The 21,302-nt window shown below is 40.1% G+C and overlaps 3 protein-coding genes and 1 long non-coding RNA gene across 10 annotated transcripts; 1 reads left to right on the top strand and 3 right to left on the bottom strand.

The window, feature by feature from the left end:
- The first annotated feature begins 43 nt into the window (after positions 1–43).
- Positions 44–6,241, top strand: mcmdc2 (minichromosome maintenance domain containing 2). Of its 3 annotated transcripts, XM_077013370.1 has the most exons (14): positions 44–397; positions 589–716; positions 813–872; positions 978–1,173; positions 1,266–1,388; positions 1,696–1,797; positions 2,224–2,352; positions 2,436–2,673; positions 2,928–3,133; positions 3,303–3,469; positions 4,202–4,381; positions 4,563–4,705; positions 5,308–5,417; positions 5,952–6,241. In XM_077013370.1, the coding sequence occupies exons 1-14, from the start codon at positions 289–291 to the stop codon at positions 6,116–6,118; spliced, it is 2,058 nt and encodes a 685-aa protein (XP_076869485.1). In that variant the 5' UTR covers positions 44–288; the 3' UTR covers positions 6,119–6,241. The 3 variants fall into 3 exon arrangements, with proteins under 3 accessions (XP_076869485.1, XP_076869483.1, XP_076869484.1); XM_077013368.1 differs by having other exon boundaries at positions 3,009–3,133; positions 5,308–6,063; XM_077013369.1 differs by lacking the exon at positions 4,202–4,381 and having other exon boundaries at positions 5,308–6,063.
- Positions 5,793–9,145, bottom strand: LOC143519689 (uncharacterized). The gene is made up of 5 exons (XR_013132491.1): positions 9,029–9,145; positions 7,165–7,208; positions 6,910–6,971; positions 6,636–6,697; positions 5,793–6,418 (listed from the first exon to the last, which is right to left on the bottom strand). It is a non-coding gene; the product is annotated as an uncharacterized LOC143519689 (long non-coding RNA).
- Positions 9,146–9,569: 424 nt separating this feature from the next.
- On the bottom strand, positions 9,570–11,430 carry tcf24 (transcription factor 24). Its single transcript, XM_077013379.1, has 2 exons — positions 11,023–11,430; positions 9,570–10,769 (listed from the first exon to the last, which is right to left on the bottom strand). Exons 1-2 carry the CDS (start codon positions 11,428–11,430, stop codon positions 10,665–10,667), a joined length of 513 nt encoding a protein of 170 aa, XP_076869494.1. The 3' UTR covers positions 9,570–10,664.
- On the bottom strand, positions 11,333–19,808 carry ppp1r42 (protein phosphatase 1, regulatory subunit 42). 5 transcript variants are annotated; one of them, XM_077013378.1, is made up of 10 exons: positions 19,602–19,798; positions 18,428–18,601; positions 18,177–18,343; positions 17,869–18,007; positions 17,368–17,484; positions 15,777–15,909; positions 15,448–15,570; positions 15,022–15,160; positions 11,837–11,906; positions 11,333–11,470 (listed from the first exon to the last, which is right to left on the bottom strand). In XM_077013378.1, exons 2-10 carry the CDS (start codon positions 18,554–18,556, stop codon positions 11,459–11,461), a joined length of 1,029 nt encoding a protein of 342 aa, XP_076869493.1. In that variant the 5' UTR covers positions 18,557–18,601; positions 19,602–19,798; the 3' UTR covers positions 11,333–11,458. The 5 variants fall into 5 exon arrangements, with proteins under 5 accessions (XP_076869493.1, XP_076869489.1, XP_076869488.1 ...); XM_077013374.1 differs by lacking the exon at positions 11,333–11,470 and having other exon boundaries at positions 11,527–11,906; positions 19,407–19,808; XM_077013373.1 differs by lacking the exon at positions 11,333–11,470 and having other exon boundaries at positions 11,530–11,906; positions 19,602–19,801.
- Positions 19,809–21,302: the final 1,494 nt, after the last annotated feature.

Raw genomic sequence — 21,302 nt, 5'->3', positions numbered from 1 at the left:
TATTAAGAAATTATGGAATTCCAGTTTAGTACACCTTGTATATGTACAGCCACATAGACGGTCACGAGGCTGTAAATTGGAGTTGTAATATATTACGTTGTAATAGCTCTAACCATAGAAACTTTATGACCTATAGACTGGACACGCATTAACAGTATAAAGACTTACCTTAAAACCCTCCTGACGCGCGCCTTATTCTCGAGTGCGCGCACAGTCATGCACGAGAGACGGTCGTTTTGGTCAATCAGATTTACGTGTAGCTAACTTGGCTAGTCGGCAAACATTTTGATGAACAAAAACATGGAGGAGCTTCTGTCTCTGAAAGAATCTATAATAACATACTTGGATAGAAGTGGAGGGCTTCATAAACTCGTCGAGACGTGCAAATCTTTCAAAGGTTAGTCGACTCAGGGTCGATGGTTTAACGTTAGAAGTAGGCCTACCTGACGCCTTCTTCAACCTCGCTGCCTTACGACCAAGACAAATCCACCCCAAACATCATGTTACGTGTTAAATGGACGGATTACATTTACTGTTGAGTTTTGTTTTGTTTATGGGCGATCTATTTAAATATATCTTTTTCTTCAGATGCACAGGTGGAAGCGGTATATCGATTTAGTTTGGACGTGAATCCCTCTGATGTGGTTGAACTGGATGCCCTGCTGGGAGACTGTATATTACACCACCCTATGAAAGCCACTTCACTCTTCCAGTCTGTACGTTTTAGAAAGATCTCACAGAGGCTGCTATGACTTTGTGGCATTTCTAAAGATCTAGACTTAAAGAGGACGTTATATTTTATAATTTTACAGGTCTATTTTCTGACAATAAAGACATTGTCACTAATTGAACATATAGAGACAGAAAACCAGGTAGGGATGTGACTGAACTTAAGTAAACATTCCTTACTTTTTCCAGTGAGATCATAAATTAGATGTTTTAAACATTTAATTGTTGTTTGTTCTACACCCCCTAAGGTTAATGTTGTTCTGAGACTAACACACATCCCACCATTTCCAAACTACTTTATGGACTTGTCTGACTTCCCCCGTGGGTACGGTCCAATGAGGCCTGTGGCAATAGAGGGCCTTGTCATTGCAATGACTCCTGTCATTAAATACACAAAAGGAGCAAGATTCCTCTGTGCAGAAGAAAAATGTCCTTGCTCCAGAGGTAAATCGGGTATTTACGAACATTCTGGTAAATCAGAACATTTTCCATACTCTGATTGTCTTTGGCTGTAGCTGGTTTTGCTATACCAACAGGCTTCCACCATATTAGAGTTCATGCCCCAGGAGCCACAGAATCTGCCACTGTCAGAAGTGACTTCACCTGCTTTCTCTGCACCTCACCACTCAAAGAGGATGTTAAGTCTCGTGTTTTAGGCGGTGAGAACTGAATGACCAAACAGTGCTGCAAAGAGGCTGTTTTATCAGCTACAGAAGAGGCTTTCATTCGCAACTGAATGCACAGATTCTCACGACCTTTAGGGAGGCACATAAATCAAATAACAGGATGTACACCAGTACTTTTCACGACTCGTGCAGTTTTACTTTACTGGTCTTGCACAGATCGAAATCACCATAAAGATTCACTGCCAATATCATTATCTAATAAAAGTAAATTACCATTATGGCCAACATAGGTTTGCTTTTTAACATTTTTATTGCATCTCATTGTATTAATTTTGCTCAGATAAACAACTGGTTGAGCTAGTGCATGTGAAGGCGCTGGATGTATTAAGAGGCCATGACCCTTCCTATCTGAGATATCAATCCGTCACCTTGTTTTTGAGAGGTGGGTTGAGATATATGAAACATTAACAGATACGCTAGTCAGCTACATTCAAAGCATGAACACAACACGTGGTTTCAATTCTTGCAACTACATTTTAAAGTCAGGGCAGACAAACAGTCTGTGCCCCTCGTGAGATGATGGGTGTTTCTGCTCCATCTAATAAAATGCTCTGCATAGACTGTAGCTTGTCTGGTCTGTATTAGCATATTCTGTGTACCTTGACTTAGTCAGGAATTCAATGTACTAAGCTCTAGTTACTAAATACATAATGGTAATAAAGACATGGTACACCCATTACCTGCTCTCACAGACAGAAAGACTTTTGTGTTAATGTGCCCACAGTGTTTCTTCTGGCAGCAGACGTGTTATTTTTAAATTACAAGCAAAGGACCACCCCTGACTATTGTTTTATTTTCCTAATGTTAGATGAACTATGTAACTCCATGAAAATTGGTCAGATCTACCAGTTGGTGGGGATACCGGCACATGTTCACCAGGGGCCTACTGTTACTTGGAGCATAGAGGCCTGCAGCGTTCAAACAGTCATGCCTGATTGTGAGACTTGCCTTTCCCTTTGGTACAACCATAGCAAACCTCTGCCATTGTCATTGTGGATGATCTAAATGTGCCTTTCTCAGATCCCTGCCTGGTGAGTGAGAACTTCAAGGCCCTGCTTGCTGCTTCAGCCTGTTCTCCATGGAGGTTCTCTGCCATTGTAGCGAACACTTTTGGGTCTCCGGTAGTCCCACCAGGCCTCTACAGCACACTGAAGCTGATTCTCCTCCTGAGCCTGGTGCAGACTGAGGGGGAGAGTGCAGGCACACACAACCATCTGGATCTCCTAGCGCTCACCAGCGACACTATTATCATAGACAGGTATCTTACTTAACCCATACATGCAGGCCCCTAGTGGTACAGATGCCAACTTTTACCTTTTTTAGAGATAACATCCACCCTTTTTTGCTAATAATATAGTTCAGTAAACAGTACATAATTATCTTGTCAGAAGACGATGTAGACTGTTTTATTTAAAGTAAGTTACGCGTCATCTTTTCACTTATCTGCTTAGATAAAAATGAGATTATAAGGTATTACACAGCTTCGCAGACACCATGTGCATTAATCATCAGGTTAATGACATACGGTCTGGACATGGCTGCACGAGGTGTTCGTCATTCAGTTACTGGAGAGCTGTTTGCTTCCCTGTCCAGAGATGACCATGGAACAGGAACGGCCAACATCCATGCTGGCTCCGCCCTTTTGGCCACAGGGGGCGTGTGCCTGATAGGAGACTTAACATGCTACAAGAGAGAGAGGATAGATGTACTCCAGTCAGGTACCATGGGGGGAAAATTATAAGGCGATAAAATTAAAGATGCTGCAAATTACGGAAGCAGTAAAGAATGAGCAGCGGAGCACGCAGCAGCTCATCACGAATCGTTTACCTTGTTTATCTTGTTCTTTTTGACCTTTTCTCATGATCGTCACAACTGTTGTTTCCTCAGTTTTAGAGAATAGAGCAGTGACAGTGTTCATCCCAGGAAAGAAGTACGGGGAAGACGCGGAGCAGCTGCTGTCCTTCCCCGTCCAGTGTAACTTCTGGGCCCTGACCGAAGCAGCAACCCCTTCCAGGAAACCCGTCAGGCCAGAGAGTGTAGTGCTTGGCTCAGTGGTGGGTTTGCACCCACATCCTGTTATACGAATATCAAACACGATTAAACACGATAAATAAACTTTATTCAGCTATGTGGATTTGATATCATTGTAGAATACAATTCACATAACTGTTCTGATTATGCAGCTTCTAGGCTTGGTTTCTAGGCATTATGTAGTATTTCCTGGATCTTCCATTGTTGAAATGGAGTGAAACCTGGTATGGTATGGTACAGAAATGGTATCCATTTCTTCAGAATGTAGCTAATTTTACCTGGGTCAGAGGTTTTGTGTAAATAGGTCTGCTCTCATTTGATAAGAACACTTATTAATGTTCCATTACTGCCTTAAATTTTACTCATCTATAACAGGCTTTCATTTTTGAATTCATTATGAGATGGTAGAGGTTGCAACCAACCAAATTCCACACTGAAACCGAAGACGTCTGTCCAAACTATGTGGACACAAAACTGCAGAACCACAGTGGTGTTGAGAGCTCCTTTTTACCTTTTGTTACCTTTCTTAGTGACATAATGCTGAAAGAATTCTGCAACAGTAATCAACCCCACCTTTATCCATACTTAGTATCAGGAAGCAGAGACAATACACTCCATCTTAGATAACTTCCTAGTTGCGCTATTGTGCGGTACAAATCAGACTGCTACTACAAAAAAATCATTTTAAACTTTCCCACAAACAAATAGCTGTTAGTCAATCAGTCATCTATGACATGAGTTCTACATGTATGTAGGATATGGGCCCAGTGCCCCCACAGGTTGCAGATACATTTGGATTAGTGATCCAGTGTCAGGAGGCAGGGGCTGTACACTCATGCCTTCCTATGACAGTCCACTTACTGAGGCAAGCCATCTCACCAGGAGAACCCCTTTACCCTGCCTGCATGCAGTTTACCACACAGGACTACAAAGAGGTTAACCCCAAAATTCTCTTATCCATTACTCACGTTCAAAGGATTTCGCAAAGAGAAATGTTTAATAATAAATTAGCAGCTCTGCATTTTGTAAAGATGGTGGTTTTATCCTGTTAACATTGTTTTGTGTGTGAACAACACGTTACTTTAACACAGATAGTACTGGTTTTCTCATATTCAGCTCCTGGCTCATGCTCGGAGCATCAAAGCAGACATGAGCCCTGAGGCTGAGATGATGATCCATGGCTACTACATGGCCAGTCGAAGGGTGCGATCGGACACCAGCCTGGCCTCTCCAGTGTCCGCCACCTCCATCAAACTACTGTAAGCATGGGCCGAATTGTAGCTTCTCCTTACGGTAGCAGAATGGGACAGAGCAGGGAGACAATTCAGCTTCAAGGCCTCTCGTACTTTTGTGACCAGTTATATTTGGTCTTGGTCAAAATGTGCACCCATGGTGTGTCTTTTTTTCTATCCAACACAATACTGATTAAATTCATAAAGGGTTTAAAGGTTAGCTGATGGATTGTGTTTGAGAAAACAAAATATGAACATGTTTCAGGATGTCGCTGCTCTAAACTAACATTCTCTATGCAACCCTGGCTTACCACTAGATGGTAGTCATATAACACTTCCCTTTACACTGGTCTAGTGATTTTGTTTCATGTAAAACATTCCATTGTACAATTGGTTAAAAAAAAAAAATCCATTGTTGGTCATCTCTTCACGGACCCAGCTTATTGAAGAAAAATCTTTTATGCTGATAAGAGGCTAAGAAATAGACATTTGTTCTTTGCATGTTTTATACAAGCTTTGTATAGGGCATTCAGTATTTTACACTTCATTCATTCACCATTTCCGATCACATATTGCAGTACTGGTATTGCCAAGTGTCTCTAAATGAAGAATATGTTCATCTTTGCTAGGATAGCCCTTGCACAAGCTCATGCTAAACTCAACCTGAGGACGCGCGTTCTGGAACATGATGCGGTTATTGCAGTGCTGCTCTGTGAAAACTCAATCACCCTGAAACATGGTAAATTCTTCTTTACTTCAGACAGCTGTTTAAATGTTTATATGGGCATTTTAAAAACCTAATTCTGCATGACGTTGCAGCAACGACCTACAACACGGTCTGTATACATTTAAGAAAATTTACTGAATACATTGCAGAAAGTCTGGCAAAAGTTGTGCCAGTTGTGTTTAAATCTAAACAAGTTGTATAAAGTTTGTCCCCAGGCAACATTGCCAATTTAAATATGCTTAGTGTTTTTACAAATTTGGCCTAAATCTAAAATGCCATGACTGGCTCTAAAACTTAAACATGAGAAACCCCTACAAGACCTGCGGCATGAGCCATCCACTGTTACGCAGACAATAGACTAACAGACAAAGAACAGTAAACACAAGATCTCTTTGTGACTGTTTATTATGTGGGGGAGAGGTTGAACATCACAATCCATTTAACACCACATGTACCCCTATTACTTTATTACTAGTTAGGCATCGGTTTAAAGGGTCAAGCGCTACCTCATTACAGTACATCACTGAGTCTGCCTTGGGAACGCAGGGGCCTCGGCACTCGTTATCCCTCCAGACGCAGTGTTTCCATGTGACCTGCGTGACCTGGACTCACTGCACAGGCGAGACGTGACCTTGGAAAGGTTCCACCAGCAGATTCTGCACTTTGTGTACACGTATGCACCAGGGGCTGCAACCTACATCACAGAAGAGTAGGCTACCCTGTTTCTCTTGAGGTAACACACTAGACCACATACAGGTTTTTACTTGAAGTTGAAAGGCATTTTTAAATTGAGACAGTATTTGTTAAGTTTCCTCACAAATTTGGGATTTTATGATTCATAGTAACTAAACTTTCAACTGTAGGTCATTGCAATATTTGCTTGGTTCACAAGATAATGTTGTACCATTACAGAAAGCTAGTCACATGTAAACTCTTATCCTGCATGTTCATACAGCAAGTCAGTAGTGGATGACTTGCACCACTGAGGTAATCGGTCATGGCAATCTTCATTACTAGAGAAGGGGGGAGAAAAAATAAAAATAAAAAGTTAGCTTGTTCGCTAGACCAGAACCTCCCTTATAATGGATGCAAACAGAAAACTCAGATAGTCACAGGATCAACAACCCACTATGGTCAGATGGGTAAACGGCAAAAATGTGAAATCATCACAGGAGATCTCTGCATTATAATGGGCATCACCATAAGAGCATAACAAATATTTCTTCTCACCTGATGATGTAATGGTGCATCCCAGATGTTGGTCACTTCATATCAGCCTATTACCTGTAATCCTGTGGAGGGGAAGAAGGGAAAACAATGTGAAGTCTGACTATATGAGCAGCACTCAAGATTGACATGTGACCCAAGATGCCCATTCAGATATTCACAGCATCAACAACCCAATCTGGTCTGATGGGTAAACGGCAAAAATGAGAAAATCATCATATTTCCGGCATCCGGTAGACACAATTTTAACAAAACAGCTGATTTACCATGTCCTTACATAGTAAATCACACAGTGGGATCATCTCGTCAACCTCCTGCAACAGTCAGGAGCCTTCTGGCCTGAAAGAGAAGAGAATGAGTGTTTGTCTCCCATCAATGACAGGAAGGGAGAGGGCGATTCCGCTACTGAAGGCTCAGATTGGCACAATATCAACAACCCAGCTTGGTCAGATGGGTAAACGGCAAATTCGTGAAAATCATCAAGGCTGTAACAGAATACTTCATAATTTAACGTTTTTTTCTTTTTGCTCACCTTATGTTATTTCATAAAAGCATGTTGGTCGGCATCCGGCCCATCTGTAACAAAGACAAATGTTATAGTATTGTGTATTTGTAGTATTCTTTTTGCATGCTATGTAATAAAATTTAAATATGGGACTGAGTTGCAATTAGGTCTGAAACCCCACGACAAAAAAATAACTAATTAGCTCCTTGTTGTAAAAATCATCGATTTTACACTAGTTCAGATAAGCATCACTGAGGGTACAATCGATAAGTGAACTTCAGAAGTTGACTGATGAGCTAAAGGTCAAAGTGCACATGTAACACAGCTTGAAAGCAAGGCTCCTCACACCAGCACAAAGGCCCACAAAGGCTAGTTCAGCTCAGGGTCACAACCTTTACCAAGACTGCAGCTCCACAGAGAGGACTAAAATTTCATAATTTCCCAGAGTAGGTCATGTGAAGGTCATTCCCAAACGAACCTGGCCTCACCAGGGACGTCAACTCTGGACACAGCCAGTGGACAGTCCTACCAACACGTTCAAATGGCAAAGAGGCAATTTATCAAGCTATCTAGGACACACAACTGCCAACATGATTTATAACAGTCCAACCGGGATATTTAAATCTGCCTGTTGATGAAGCTGGGTCACGGATACATTACTTAATAACAGGTCAACATCCAACGTGCTTAAATTTGGCTCACGCATATACAAGTTCTTCCTGAGAAAATGGTTATGCAATTTCTCTTTTCGACGCTCCAACAAAGCAGTGCACTAAAATCACCCCTCAACATCACGTTTTAATGTCTTTGGAAGACGATGTAAAGAAAAGCATCCAAGTGACTTTGTTGTCTGTATCCTATTGTTTAAGTGACTTTTGGGTGGTTTACACGTTAAGCTGGGCGTACACTGTACGATATTTTAAATCGTGTACTCAGCTCCAGCTCAAACTGTACGACTAAATCGCAGGGTTTAAAAGTTCACAGCTCACGATTCATATACTCTCACTATACGATCCGACGCTCTCATGCGATCTCACGAGGAGCAATTTGAATGTCAAACATGTTTGATATTCTTGCGACGCTGCGACTTCTGATCGGGAGTTGGTCGTGAGGTGTGAATCGCTCCTCGTTTACCTGTGTAAACTAAACGATGCACGACATGCGATTGAGCCGAAACTCGTCCCGATCGCAAAAATAGTCGCACGAGTGAAAAATCGGCTGAAAATGGGCCAAAAATCGCACAGTGTACGCCCAGTTTGCGGTACGCCTCACGACTAAACGTTAAAGGCGTGCCAAAGCTTAGGTTCAGGTCTACATGCCATTCAACACTTCCATTGATAAACTAGATTGTGCGTCATTCGAAACCCAGTAAATTAATATTAGCTAGTTTATCTAGGAAGCGAACAGGTTTGCATGTGTTTAGTAGGGCCTAGGTAGCTGAGCTGAGCTAGAACAGGATTCATAGCAGCCCGTGTGTAGTACAGGACATGGGTCAAACACTACAGCTGAAACATCTCTGAAGTCCACTAGCCTACACTACAGGACCATATTCTGATCCACGTTTAGATAGATATGCATGAGCCATTTATGGACGTGCGTGACCACCACGTGGTCAGATAAGACACGTGTACTAAGCACCCATCATGTAGACGTGCATCCGAAGTTAACTTCTAATATACGAGGATGTTTATATATTTTTTGTTGTAAAGTGGGTTAAACCACGTGTTGGTGGTTTTTTTTGTTCTGGCCACGTTAGCTAGCAAGGTAACATAGGCAAGGTAAGAAACAATAGATGCACATTAGATATCGCTTTGCCGACGTATTTTAGATACAAACGCAGAAATAAAACGATTAAATCCACGTGTGTGTGCATCACCCTGAAACATTTTACCTGAACATTCAACACAGCTAGCTGGCTAGCTATACGACTCCACATCCCCGAACACATCCACCTTCGCCTTGTCCATGCTTGAGGAGAAAGGACCTAACGCATGCGCAATTCAGCATTTAACGAGAGGCGGCCTTCCCCTGTACACCACGCATGCGCAATTCAGCATTTAACGAGAGGCCACGCATGCGCACTGCTCTCTGGTCTGCGCTGCTGTTCCGAAGTAGCCCACTGAACTGTGCGCAGCGCTATGGAGATGACAAATAAGCCACGTGAACGTTTAGAAAAGAAAACACGTTAGGATAGACTCATTCTGAATGTAACACACACACACACACACACACACACACACACACACACACACACACACACACACACACTCACACGTGTATATACAAGTACAAGAGAACTGATTAACTGATGCTCTATATTTCTGTTCATAAACAAAAATCCTTTTCTGCTCTCATTTAGGCTACTGATAAACTGATTTAGACAAGAACCATCAGCCGTTTTGTTTATCTGTTTATCTTTTTATTTTTTCCTTCTCAAAGACAAGCCATTCATAGCCTGTACTAGGCCATTAGCCTGTAAACACACACAAATAAATTAGACAGTGGGCTGTGGTTTTCCAATCAAATATGACCTTGGATGTAACAGCACGGAGATTCGGTGGGGGTTAAACATTAATAGTAACATGTTGATTCTGCTACAGATTTTCGCGTAATTAAAACAACTTTAATTTCCTTCTGAAATGTCTGAATTTCCGCTTTGGAGAGCACTTATTTGTAGTGGATTTAATACATTTTCACAAATGAATTTCAAAAGGTTAAAACCCGAAATAGTAATATTTTTCTTTAAAATGTTCTTATCTCTTACCAACAAAATAAGAAGGTTATCAGACTTCATTCACAATGGAAATGTTTGAAATAGTTTAATATATTAGCTAATACTCAAAATCTAAACATGACAAGCTTTACATTTTGTCTTTTATTTCCCACTTTATAGCCCACAAATACACACACTGACGTGAAAGAAAAGAGAGAGCCGAAAGCGGGGCTTCTATTAGACACACCATTGTTGTTCTGACAGACCACTTCACATGACAAATGTTATGTTATTCACACATGCATTTAGTGCAAATATTTTAACCAAAAGTGCATAGCCAACAAGTCAAGCATGGCAACACATTACCCCGACACAGGATTTTAAAGCAGCTACACAGGAATACCTCCAACAATAACGGATTTGCAAGACAGAAATTTGAGCAGAGGCCCACACATATTTTAGTATAAGAAAAAAAAGTTTCATATTTTAAAAACTTATTTACAAATGGGAAATAATTAGGGAATTAGGACAGGCTATAAGCTATTAATGTGCATGACCGTGTGCGATTCATTCAAATCGCTATTAATTTATACCGATTTGTACTCATTTCAATATGAAATCGGCTAAATAATGAACAAGAAATAAAATACATTTTTCGTTCCTTCACAGAGTAAAACTTTAAGCAAATTGTAACTACATCAGGAGCGCACACAAGTGGTCCGTGTCCGTATGTCTCTGCAGACGACCTGTATAGTGAAACGTTAAAAGCCTTCATTTTAATCATCGCCTCAAAAAAGTCTTCTGTGCAAATGTTTCATGTCTGAGATGATGAAGATGCACCTTGATTTTCATTCTGCCCAGAGCTGCCCAGGAATTGTCCTGTGGCACCAACGTACAACCTTGAGCGCATGGGCCATTTCTAAAACAACAAAAAAGAAATATAAAGTTGGGTAAAAGTAATGCTTTTTTCCTTCACAAACATGTCCTCTTTTCCGTAGTTGTCATCATTTCTCAAAACTACAATTGTTGAACTTTCATTTGTAACCTAATAAAGTGTTATTGTATCTTTTTACAATAATTGTATAGTCTTAATTCTTTATAAAACATATGTTTTCGCGAATTGACAAAAAATAATGTTAATAGCCGTGTGGCAGATATGTAATCATACTCACTTTCACAGGGTGTAGATAACCATCGCCTTTGAGTGAATTTAGTGCTTCGCTTTGCTTGGTGCTGTCACCTTCGTCCATGCCCTCTTCCTGTAAGGTTCTAGTCAGATGAGCTATATATGTGGTGGCTAATATCAGGACGTCGAGTTTGGACAGCTTGGTGTCCGGTGGCACCGATGGTAGTGTTCGCTGTAGCTCCAGGAACGCGTGTCTGAGTGTCTGAACACGACTTCTCTCCCGCGCAGCGTTGGCCGCAGCCGGGCGTCCTCTGCTACCAAGAGCAGGGACCACCCTGGAGCGGGACAGGGCCTCTGCGCCTCTCCTGTCGGAAGACATATCAGGGCTCGGGCTGGAGTTCGGACTGGACGTGGGGCTCTCATCCATAACTGTCATAGGTCCATTTCCATCCATGCGGATCGTCCGTCTTTCCAATTAGGGATCACTTCTGTACCTAAATAATAACAAGTCTGTAGTTTTGTTACATATTAACAAAAAACGAATAAAAGACAATAGAGTATAGGCATCATGCTAAATATGAATATTCGTGTGATGCACGACGCGGTTTCAGTACTTACTCTGTGCAAATAATGGTAGTAAACGAACCATTCTCTAGAACAACTTATGATGAAAAACAAATATATCTACGCCAGGCAGCACAGAATAATTTATGCATCACCAGATTTATCAAATTCTCACGTTGGACACAACTTTATAAAATCTATAAAACTGACTGAACTGAAATTAAAACTAAAACTGAAAAATGTTTCGCATATATATTTTTGAGTTATTTTAAAAAATGAACAGAGCACAGGCCTACCTTTAGCGTAAAGTTCATAAAAGTGCGGTGCACACACAGGCAGGCTCTCTTCGACAAGCGCTGCGATGGTCTGTAAAAAGTGAAGAATAGTTCCAGTTGCAGAAATCTATATAACCCAGTCCGGGTTCTGGATGTTGCGCTGACGGCCCAGTGCACGCGCGCAGCCCTCACCTGAATGAGCACGTGAAGTCTCAGGAGCCTCTCATTTATTGGGAAAACAAAGAGCTGACAAGTCTTTCACTCCGGTGCAATTAATCAAGAGCCTTTAAAACTCACTGGCAGCGAGAGAGGCTCCCCTTGATTTTCCTTTCGTAACTCTCCTCGGTAGGAAAGGGGAAACCGATTCCCAACGCCAGAGGCAGCATTTATCGTCCACGTTGAGCTTCTAACGCGAACTTCTGAGCTATTCGCAACAGAAATACGATGTAATTGTGGAAGAACATCCTAATTGCATCATGGTTGCTTTGCTATTCCTCAGTGACAGGGTTAATTTATGTCACGGTAGGACACACATATGCCCGGTCTTTCCTTGTACAGTAGGCCTATATGCTATTCAGATTGCCATTAGATCATTTATGTTCTTTTGGCAGGGTGAAGATAGGCTACATATTATCGCAGCTGCCTGATTCTGGCACAAGGACTTGAAAGGAGAGGATATCGGCATGATATTTTGACCCGCAGACAGCATGCGCAGCTTTGCCGAGACACGGCTAATAAATAAACTCTAAACACTGTAATCAACAGGCAAGTATGAGGAAATTCTTGTGAGACTCCTAAATTAATCACTCTGACTCCGGAGTGCACAGAGAGATGTCAGGGAATTAATGAATGGGATTATTCATAACATGTATATCTCAGACTGTTCTTAATAAACAGTGTTTTTGTAAGGATGAAGTAACAGTTTTGCTCCAGGCCACTAATTATGAAGCACAGCAAAAGAGGTTAAGTAAGCTTCTCTACCTAATTACCCCACATCTTTCACGGTATGGCGTGGTTACCCGTTTGGGCTATTACATGGTGTATCTTATTGTAGTCACTGACCAGATTACACCCATCCCGTGTGTATTGTGCAGTTTATTCAGATTTTTTTCACAATACACAAATCAGGCAAAATTAATGTTGGGTGATGTGCAGATATTAAAAATGTCCAAATATGGATATGATTAGCATAGAAGTTTATTTAAAATTTGTCGTAATCGTAGGGCTGTTACCGATACAATTTACAAACATATTCAATGAAATAATTATATCTTAATCATCCTTTTGTGGCTAGTTAAATTTAAACGTATAAGAATAAATTATTATTTTTCTAACAAGATCAGTAAAATAGACAAATACATTATTTTAATTTTTAAAGTGGTAGCGTATCGTGAAAGTTACAAAAATAGCACAGATAGATTCACACGCACACACACAAACACAAACAAATCTTATTTAATGCGCTTAATGCAAGTTGCAAATGTAAATAAAAAGCCGAGGGAAAATAAGAAATTATTATCACATTTTTCACATAGGCCCAGTTGTTGAACATATCTAAATAGCCTTCTTCACCATTCCAAAGTGAAAAAACGTCTGACATGGATAACTGGAACTTCATAAAATACAGGATGTTTTGGCAGATATAATTTAATTAAAAAGTCTCTATAATGTATTTCTCTAGACTGCCCTTGAATGAAATATGAAACAGCTTGAGTGCCATTTAACAGCTAGGAAACATCACCATATAAAGAAGTGACATAAGGACAGACCACAACTATGGTTTCATGCTAATTGAGAGCACTCTCAATTCCAGATGCACTCATGATAAACTGTATCTGTGGCCAGCTGGGATCTACAGAGTTACTCCTAGAGAGCCACGTATCTGAATTTTAGGATGTTCTTCTGAAACCGGTCCTAAAATTGCAGAAGGCTTCTGTTTTCTTGACATGTAGACAACATAAAAAAATGTAAATCAAAAGTCACAATTCTAGTACACATTTGATACATTTGATAATATCATGTCAAAAATTTGAAAATTGCTTTGACTCTGTAAATATTTACTATTTAATGCTATGAAGATTAGTTATAAAATTAACTAGGATGATTAGTTAGTTACATTAATTACAAAAATATTTTAGCACTTCAGTTAACACTAAGTAAATTATTATGGTAAAGATCTAATTACAGGCATAAACAGTTGCCATTCAGTTTTCATTACAAGTCAGCCTTGGTGAAGATACGTGTGCTTATTACAGTCATTGTTGTTCTGACTAATGGGAAAATTAATGCACATACATTGAAGGCATATATTATTGTGTTCCATTCAAATATGAGCACATTATGTCATTATGTGAGTTTAATAACATTTAAAGCATAGAACATTTGTGGTGAGCAGTAATAATAAATTTTTTTCTTTGAATACATTTTAAATATATTTTAACAGATATTCCTAGTTTAGTATGTCTGTCATATGACAAGCACTGATATAAGAAAGCAAGGCTAACACATTCTTCATCTGATTTCTGTGAAGTCTGTCAGGGCATGTTTTCAAACTAGTGGCCATGCAGTATTATTGAGCATGTCAACTGCCCCCACCCCTCCACTCCTGCCACCGCTCCTACCCCTCCCACCCAATGAGAACATAGCCGGCCGCATCCTTAGAGACTGCCAGCCATGTATGGCTGGTGGGCCAGCTTGGTCTCAAACCCAAATTCCAGCTGTATGGTTCACCATTGGAGGCGGTGCTATAGTAGGTTTGCTCTCAGGGGAGAGGGTAGTTTTTCTAAAGTCAAACTGTAGCTCTTGACCCCACGTGTAGTGGTGTAGGCAAGCGATGGTTAACCTCAGGCTAGTTGTGAAAAAGAAAGCTGTTTATTTGCATTGGAAGTTAAAAACCTATGAGATGTAGCTTTTGACAAATAGCAGGCCATTTATCAGGCCAGGGGAACGGAAGGAAGCAGGCTGCTCCACGGAGCTTGTTTATGTTAATATTGTTTATACTTCTTTTTTTTTTTAAATATAAGGTATGAACTTTAAATAAAAAATAAAAAATCATGAGAAAATAAGCAATGGAATATGGTTTGGGATATAGTCAAATTAAACCAAGGCAGAGAAAAGAGCTCCCCCTTTAAAATCATACAAATGACCTGCCATTTTGTCAGGAGTTACCGGGTGAGTCCCTCTGTTATAGAAGCTGCTGTTCGTACCTTACTCCTCTGCGGTCAATTCGCACTGGGTCTGACCTCGTTGTCATGCCTGGTCTCCCAAACTCCTGTGGCTTCCTCTTGCCAAGATAGTCAGAATAGTTATAGGCGTAGGGATGCTGGGGGCCCCAGCTAATGTCAGCTGGAACAAAAACAGAGTGAGTCACATTTTGTCATGGTCCCAATACTCCAGACACAGAGGGACAGGCATGTGTTTCGTTACAGAGTGATGATGTATAATGGCACTTGCTGTGCTGCATATGCTTAATATTAATAAAGCACACCATTTCAGAGTATTTTTTTCAGAGTATTATATTTACAAATACTAATAGTTGTAAATATTACTAGTAAAAATGGATACATACATTACAGTGCATTTTATTATTAGATAAGTCAATCAAAATGATTACAGAATATTAACAAACACACCAGTAACAGGAAATGTTATTTGTCCTTTTTCATCTTTTACTTTCTTCTTGGCTTCTTTGGAGGCTTTCCAGTTGATCAGAAACTGTCTACATAATTCATTTATTTCTTTCCCATCAAGGTCTTCTAGATATTCCAAACATAGTTTTTAAACATCATTATAAAACAACCATACATAGATTGTCATTATATCACACACAATTATAAAGTGCTGCAAAGAATCTAAAGAATGAAAATAAATATGTAAAAATTACGCAAATATTTTAAAATTAAACATTTAGAAACAAAAGTATAAAATGACTCATAAAACTCTGAATGCATAAAACTCTCACCCAGCTTTCTGCAAACTGTTATGAGTTGATCTCTATATTTGGGTTTTTGACACACTGGATTTCCTCTCAAATCCATTTTCTGCAGCTGGGGCCACTGGCTGATCACCACCACCAGCTCCTGCAAGTTGGAGTCCTATTGAACTCTTATAGCATGTAATATTTAACTTGGTAGCAGGATTTAGTTCAAGAAGGGACAGTAACATAATATAAATCTAAAATTAGCTTAATATTTCAAACTTTGTATTAACAGTGTCCTCATATTTAGAGATTTAAAGCAGCTTCATTAACTTGTGAAAGTAAAAGTGTAAACAAAGGACTCAGATTGCTTTAATAAATACTGTCACTTGGACTAACAAGTTCCCTGGGGCGGTAGCCCTCAAGCATGTTGTCCACAGAGCATGTTTATCTAAAGACACATTAATCCAGCTTGGAAATATGAATACTCTCTGGACACACTCTGATTGTTCATTGCCTTCCTGTCTCAGCCAAAGTGCTTCCACTTTTCAGTCCGTGTGCAATCAAGTCTAGCGGGACCCCGGTGAGCCGCGTGCTCTCAGGCTTTGATAAATGATCGTGTCAGGGCCGTCACTCAGAGGGCTTTGCTGGGAACTGCCCGGCACCAAATTGCTCTCCCATGCGCAGGAGTGCTGAATGCACTCCTGACCGGGGTCTCTTGCAGCCTCACAACGGACTAATGATGACCAGTTATGAACCTGTATTTGAGCAGCGCTTCGATCCCCATCTACGCCCGTCTGGCCACGCGCCGCTAACGGCCTCTGCAGATGCCCATTTGTCACTCTGCTGACTGCTTGTCATAATCTCTTTTAAAAATCCATAATGTTTCCTCTGGATTCCACACCGAACGGTGCAAAGGAAGAATCGATGCTTCGGGCGCTGTCTTTTCTGAATCAATAGTGGCCAAGGGGTTGTATAAATTAAAGGAGATATCTGCTAAACATGAAAGCTTCCTCTGACACGTGCCACAATTACCTGCAGCAGTGCCTCTGATGGCTGCTTTGCGCTGTGTGGTGGGAGGTACTGCTCACACACACTACAAGGTTTTTACACCTACTCCCCATTTCTTTAACACCAAGTCCATCTGCCTGTGCCTGTCAGTCCAAAAAAAGAGCTCCTCCTGAAGTCCTTGGTCAAAAAGTATAAAAAAGGCTACATTTCACCTTAAGTAGGGCATATCACAAGAGGAAGCTATAGTTGCAAAGTTGTTATTTCATCTAAAGCTGGAAGTAGATAGAATATCAGATGTATGATGTGAAGTAAAATGTGTCTACTGAGGAAGGAGGAAACTTGTGCTTGTTTAAGTTGTCAGCAAAGGTGGTCCCTGGAGAATAGCCGACTGATTTGTTAAATAATTCTGACCCTGTCTGTGAACTGCTGGCAGGATTTGGAGAATTAGTGTTTTAGCACCGAGACTATATATCATTCCACATACCATTTCATATCTTATAGACACCTTTATAAAAAAAAAAACATCATAGCATACAGAATTTTCCTAACATAATTCAGTATTTCTGTAACAATATGAGATAATATTGTTCTCTCAGTTAAGAATTAAGAAATAAAATTTTTTTACCTGCATGTCCTGTAGATGGTTCTCTGCAGCGAAGAAATGTGTCAGTTTGCTAAGAACGGCAAGGTCTCGGACCTCGTCAATGTTGTTTTTATTAATATTCAGAACACATAAAGACTCCTGAAAAGACCAGGGAGTTAGAATTACTTTTTATAATTCACTCTTGAAATAAGATCCTCTTGTACTGAATAAATGAACGTACTGTATGGCTAATTGAAGAGAAAACCCGGTGCTCTTACTCTCACTGCAGTTTAATTAATGATCAAAATAAATGCAATTCTCAGATTTGCAGGGCAGTAAACAGTTTCTGCCAAACTAAGTGGCCACAGAGAACTGTTTTACTACCATGGAACCTTCCACAAAAATAACACAAATCTACTACTCAGTGGTAGACTACATTAACAACAAAGGGAGGCGTATAAGAAGTTCACAATAACGATCATGAACATAGGAGGAATCATCTGGTACATTAGTATGGGCAGGCTGCAGTACTGAGGTTCTCACAGAGAGGCTGAGGACAGTGCAGGGGTCGAAGAGCAGCTTTTCTCCAGCCGGGAGTCTCTGATCCTCTATGTGAAGCTCCGTCAGCTCCTTCAGTTGCTCCAAACCCTCAACCACCGTGATGCTGTTGCCCCCCAGAAACCTGACACCAATAAACACCCACTGCTAACTTTCATATAACCTGATCTGTGATTTCACCGAAATAACATTGCATACCTGCTCAGATTTTTGCATTAGGTTCAGCACATTTTATCATTACCAATATTGCCAATCATTGCAAACATTCCAAATATTGCGTTTTTTGTACTTACAGTTTGGATAGCTTCTGCAGAGATGACAAGTTCTGTATGCAAGTGATGTTGTTATTTTGCATGTATAAGTGTGTAAGATTGGAGGCAAAACCCAAATTTCTGATGTGCGTTATTTGATTGTCATACAGGTACAGAACGGTTAGGTTTTTGCACACTGACAAATCGTCCTGTAGGTGTGAGACAAAAAATTAAAAAAGAATATTTATCCAAATACCTTAAGATGCACTAGGAAATAAAGATATAATACTTACAATGTCATCTATGTTCCTGTTTGAAAAGTTGAGATGTGTTAATTTCTTGAGATATTGTGTGAAGTGGGGTCTTTTGCTTTTGAAATGATTGCTAGATTTGGCAATCAGATCCACATTCAGATGGACCATGATAGCTGGCCACACTGGAGTGCTGTCCTTATCTGTAATGTTTATCTGCAAAACAGCATGGTTAAATACAAATACAATAATACAATACAATAAACATGCACACACATCTGAAGAAGTTTCTGGAAAGTTATATCTGAAGAAGATTGCAGGTAACTGTGTACTTTAGTAAGTGTGGTGTACTTTAATAAGACATGCATATTTAAAATTGCAGTGAAGTGCACAAAGTTTCCAGAGAAACAAGACATTTCAGACAGAAGTCCATCATCAGCTGCGCAAGCCACACACTTTTCACAGCTGATGAAGGACCTCTGTCTGACAAACCCTGTTTCTCTGGAAACTTCAGGGAGGAAAACTTGAAAGTCAGATCTATAAATCAAATCAAATCAAATATATTTGTATAGCGCTTTTCACAACACATGTTGTCACAATAAGGGAATAAATGCCCCTCTATAAGCTCCTCTTGGAAGCTTGGTTATCTCAAGTATTGCATTATTTCTTGCACCTTGATGTCTTAAGTCAGAAATGTTTGTGGTTTTGAAAAGCTGTGAACAGACATAGTTGCATCTGATCAAATCTTCAGCAAAGCAACTGTGTCTGGGGATAATGAGAATGGGCCAAAGCATGACATGTCTTTTTTTACACTTGATATTAGGTCTCAACGTTAAAAACTGAAGAAATCAATACAGACTCGAGGGAGATTACAGATGATAATCCTGGAGTCTGGATGGTCAGAAAATCCAGGTATGAGATACAGTAGTAAAATCGATATTCTACATAATATAAATAACCACAATACTACGGATATAAAAAAGAGATCTTAAACTCGGTTGAATAGATTTACTCAGTTCACCTCTTTAAAAACTTTAACCCATCAGAGAAAACTGAACTTTCCGTCGGTGGTAATCAGGCCTGTCACTGATAGCTTAGCTTCATGGATGCTAACTAGTCACAGCTCATAAACGAGCTACATACAGTCGACTACACTAATATTACTAATACAAGACGCCCATTTGCTTAGTGTCCGGCTTTCAGGACAGGCTCTTACGTTGTTTCAGGTCTTTGAACGCTAGTGCAGGACGAACTAGACAAGCTTCACTATTTCCCAAACCACCATCTTTGTTTAGGAAGGACCGGCTGCTGTTGCCATGGATACATCCGACACATTTTCTTCCGTTACGCCAATAATACACGTTTCAATCCACCACTGCTAACAAGTTAATTAATTTCCTATTTCTTACAGTTATGGCTAAGGTGCATAAGGTACAGTTATCTATATCCAACATATAAAATAAATTGCATAATGTGACAGAAACCAGAGTCATTAAATTATCTATACAAATGATTTTCTGTATATTCATGTATTGTAAAGTGCTGTTAAATTGCTACACATTATAAACCTTTTGAGAGTACCTCTAAAGAAATATAATCAGATGAATTTCAGGCTCAAAACGGAGGCATGTTAGTTAACAATAAAGCAGTGATTTATTAATAATAATAAAAATAAAAAAATAATAATAATAAGAAGAAAAACGATCTTGTCGGAATTCCAGAAGATAACACCCATCAATTATTTTACTACTTAAATTGTAGATTGGGGGAAAATGGGGCAGTCTAGATGAAGGCTGCACAAGTTGAATCTATTAGCTCCAAACTTGGGTCTACCCTTGAGGCCCAGACCAGACAAGGCCCATAGGTATTTACGTTCTGTAATCAGACCTTATGTTTATCAGCCTCAGCATTTAGAGCTGAGGGTAACAACCTATCACCCCCCACCACACACACACACACACACACACACACACACACACACACACACACATAGAGAGCTCATAGAGAGCTCGGATTGCATTCTGTAATAATGCGTACCTTTCCTAATGGTAACGCAGAGCGAGTCGGTGCACTGACCCGTGCATTGTTATATAACATCAAGGAATGAGCTTCCTGAGACTGAGTGACTTGCCTCCATTTATGCATGTGCAGCGCTTGGCTGAGAGGAAATGTAGCTGCAGTGGGAGGAGTTCTCCCCCCCCACCCCACGTTTCAGCCTCTCCTTCGGGGCACCCAGCATTCTGCAGCCCCACGCTTCCATGCTTGCTATGAATATCTGGTGATCCAAAGTAAACACCAGTGCTACCAAATATCTGAAGAGTGGTGCAGGGTCATTTATCCCAAAGGTCGTTGCCTAATAGGCACCCAGTGATGTATAGCCGTTCCTGATTAGTTAAACTTATCACTCTGATGTGCTCTCTGAATTGCCTTTTTATCAGCATTCTGATTCCCCCATTTATTATTCTTAGAGTTTTTTATTCCACAAATGAAGTAGAATTCCACAGTAATTTAAGGAGGCCCTCCTTAACAGGAAACACACCACAAACATTGCTAATATACTGAGTGGATGTCAGTTCGTTTGTGTAAAACATAATATGCTTTGCTCTGGGTTCGTCCTAATTTAAATTCGTCTGCTTTTTTCCTCATGAAGTGAAGCATATAAAATCTCATGTGGTGATGATCATAAGACTCATTTGTGATTCCAATGAGTACATTTTGGGTGATTAGCATGATGATTTTCAGCAACTATTATTGTATCCCTTTGAGAAGTCTAACGAATAAGATTTTGAATAAAAAAAGTGTTGTAGAAAGGCATATCACCTAAGGTTGTGACTGAGGTAAAGTAGGCAACTGCCAAGAAAAAAAAAGAAAGAAGATTCCCAGAGAACAAGTACTGTGTGACCTACTGTCTTTGTAA

Source organism: Brachyhypopomus gauderio, chromosome 7 (genome assembly GCF_052324685.1).
Source record: "Brachyhypopomus gauderio isolate BG-103 chromosome 7, BGAUD_0.2, whole genome shotgun sequence".
Taxonomy (NCBI): Eukaryota; Metazoa; Chordata; class Actinopteri; order Gymnotiformes; family Hypopomidae; genus Brachyhypopomus; species Brachyhypopomus gauderio.
Note: the sequence above shows the minus strand (reverse complement) of the source record. Positions and strands in the feature narration are given on the sequence as shown.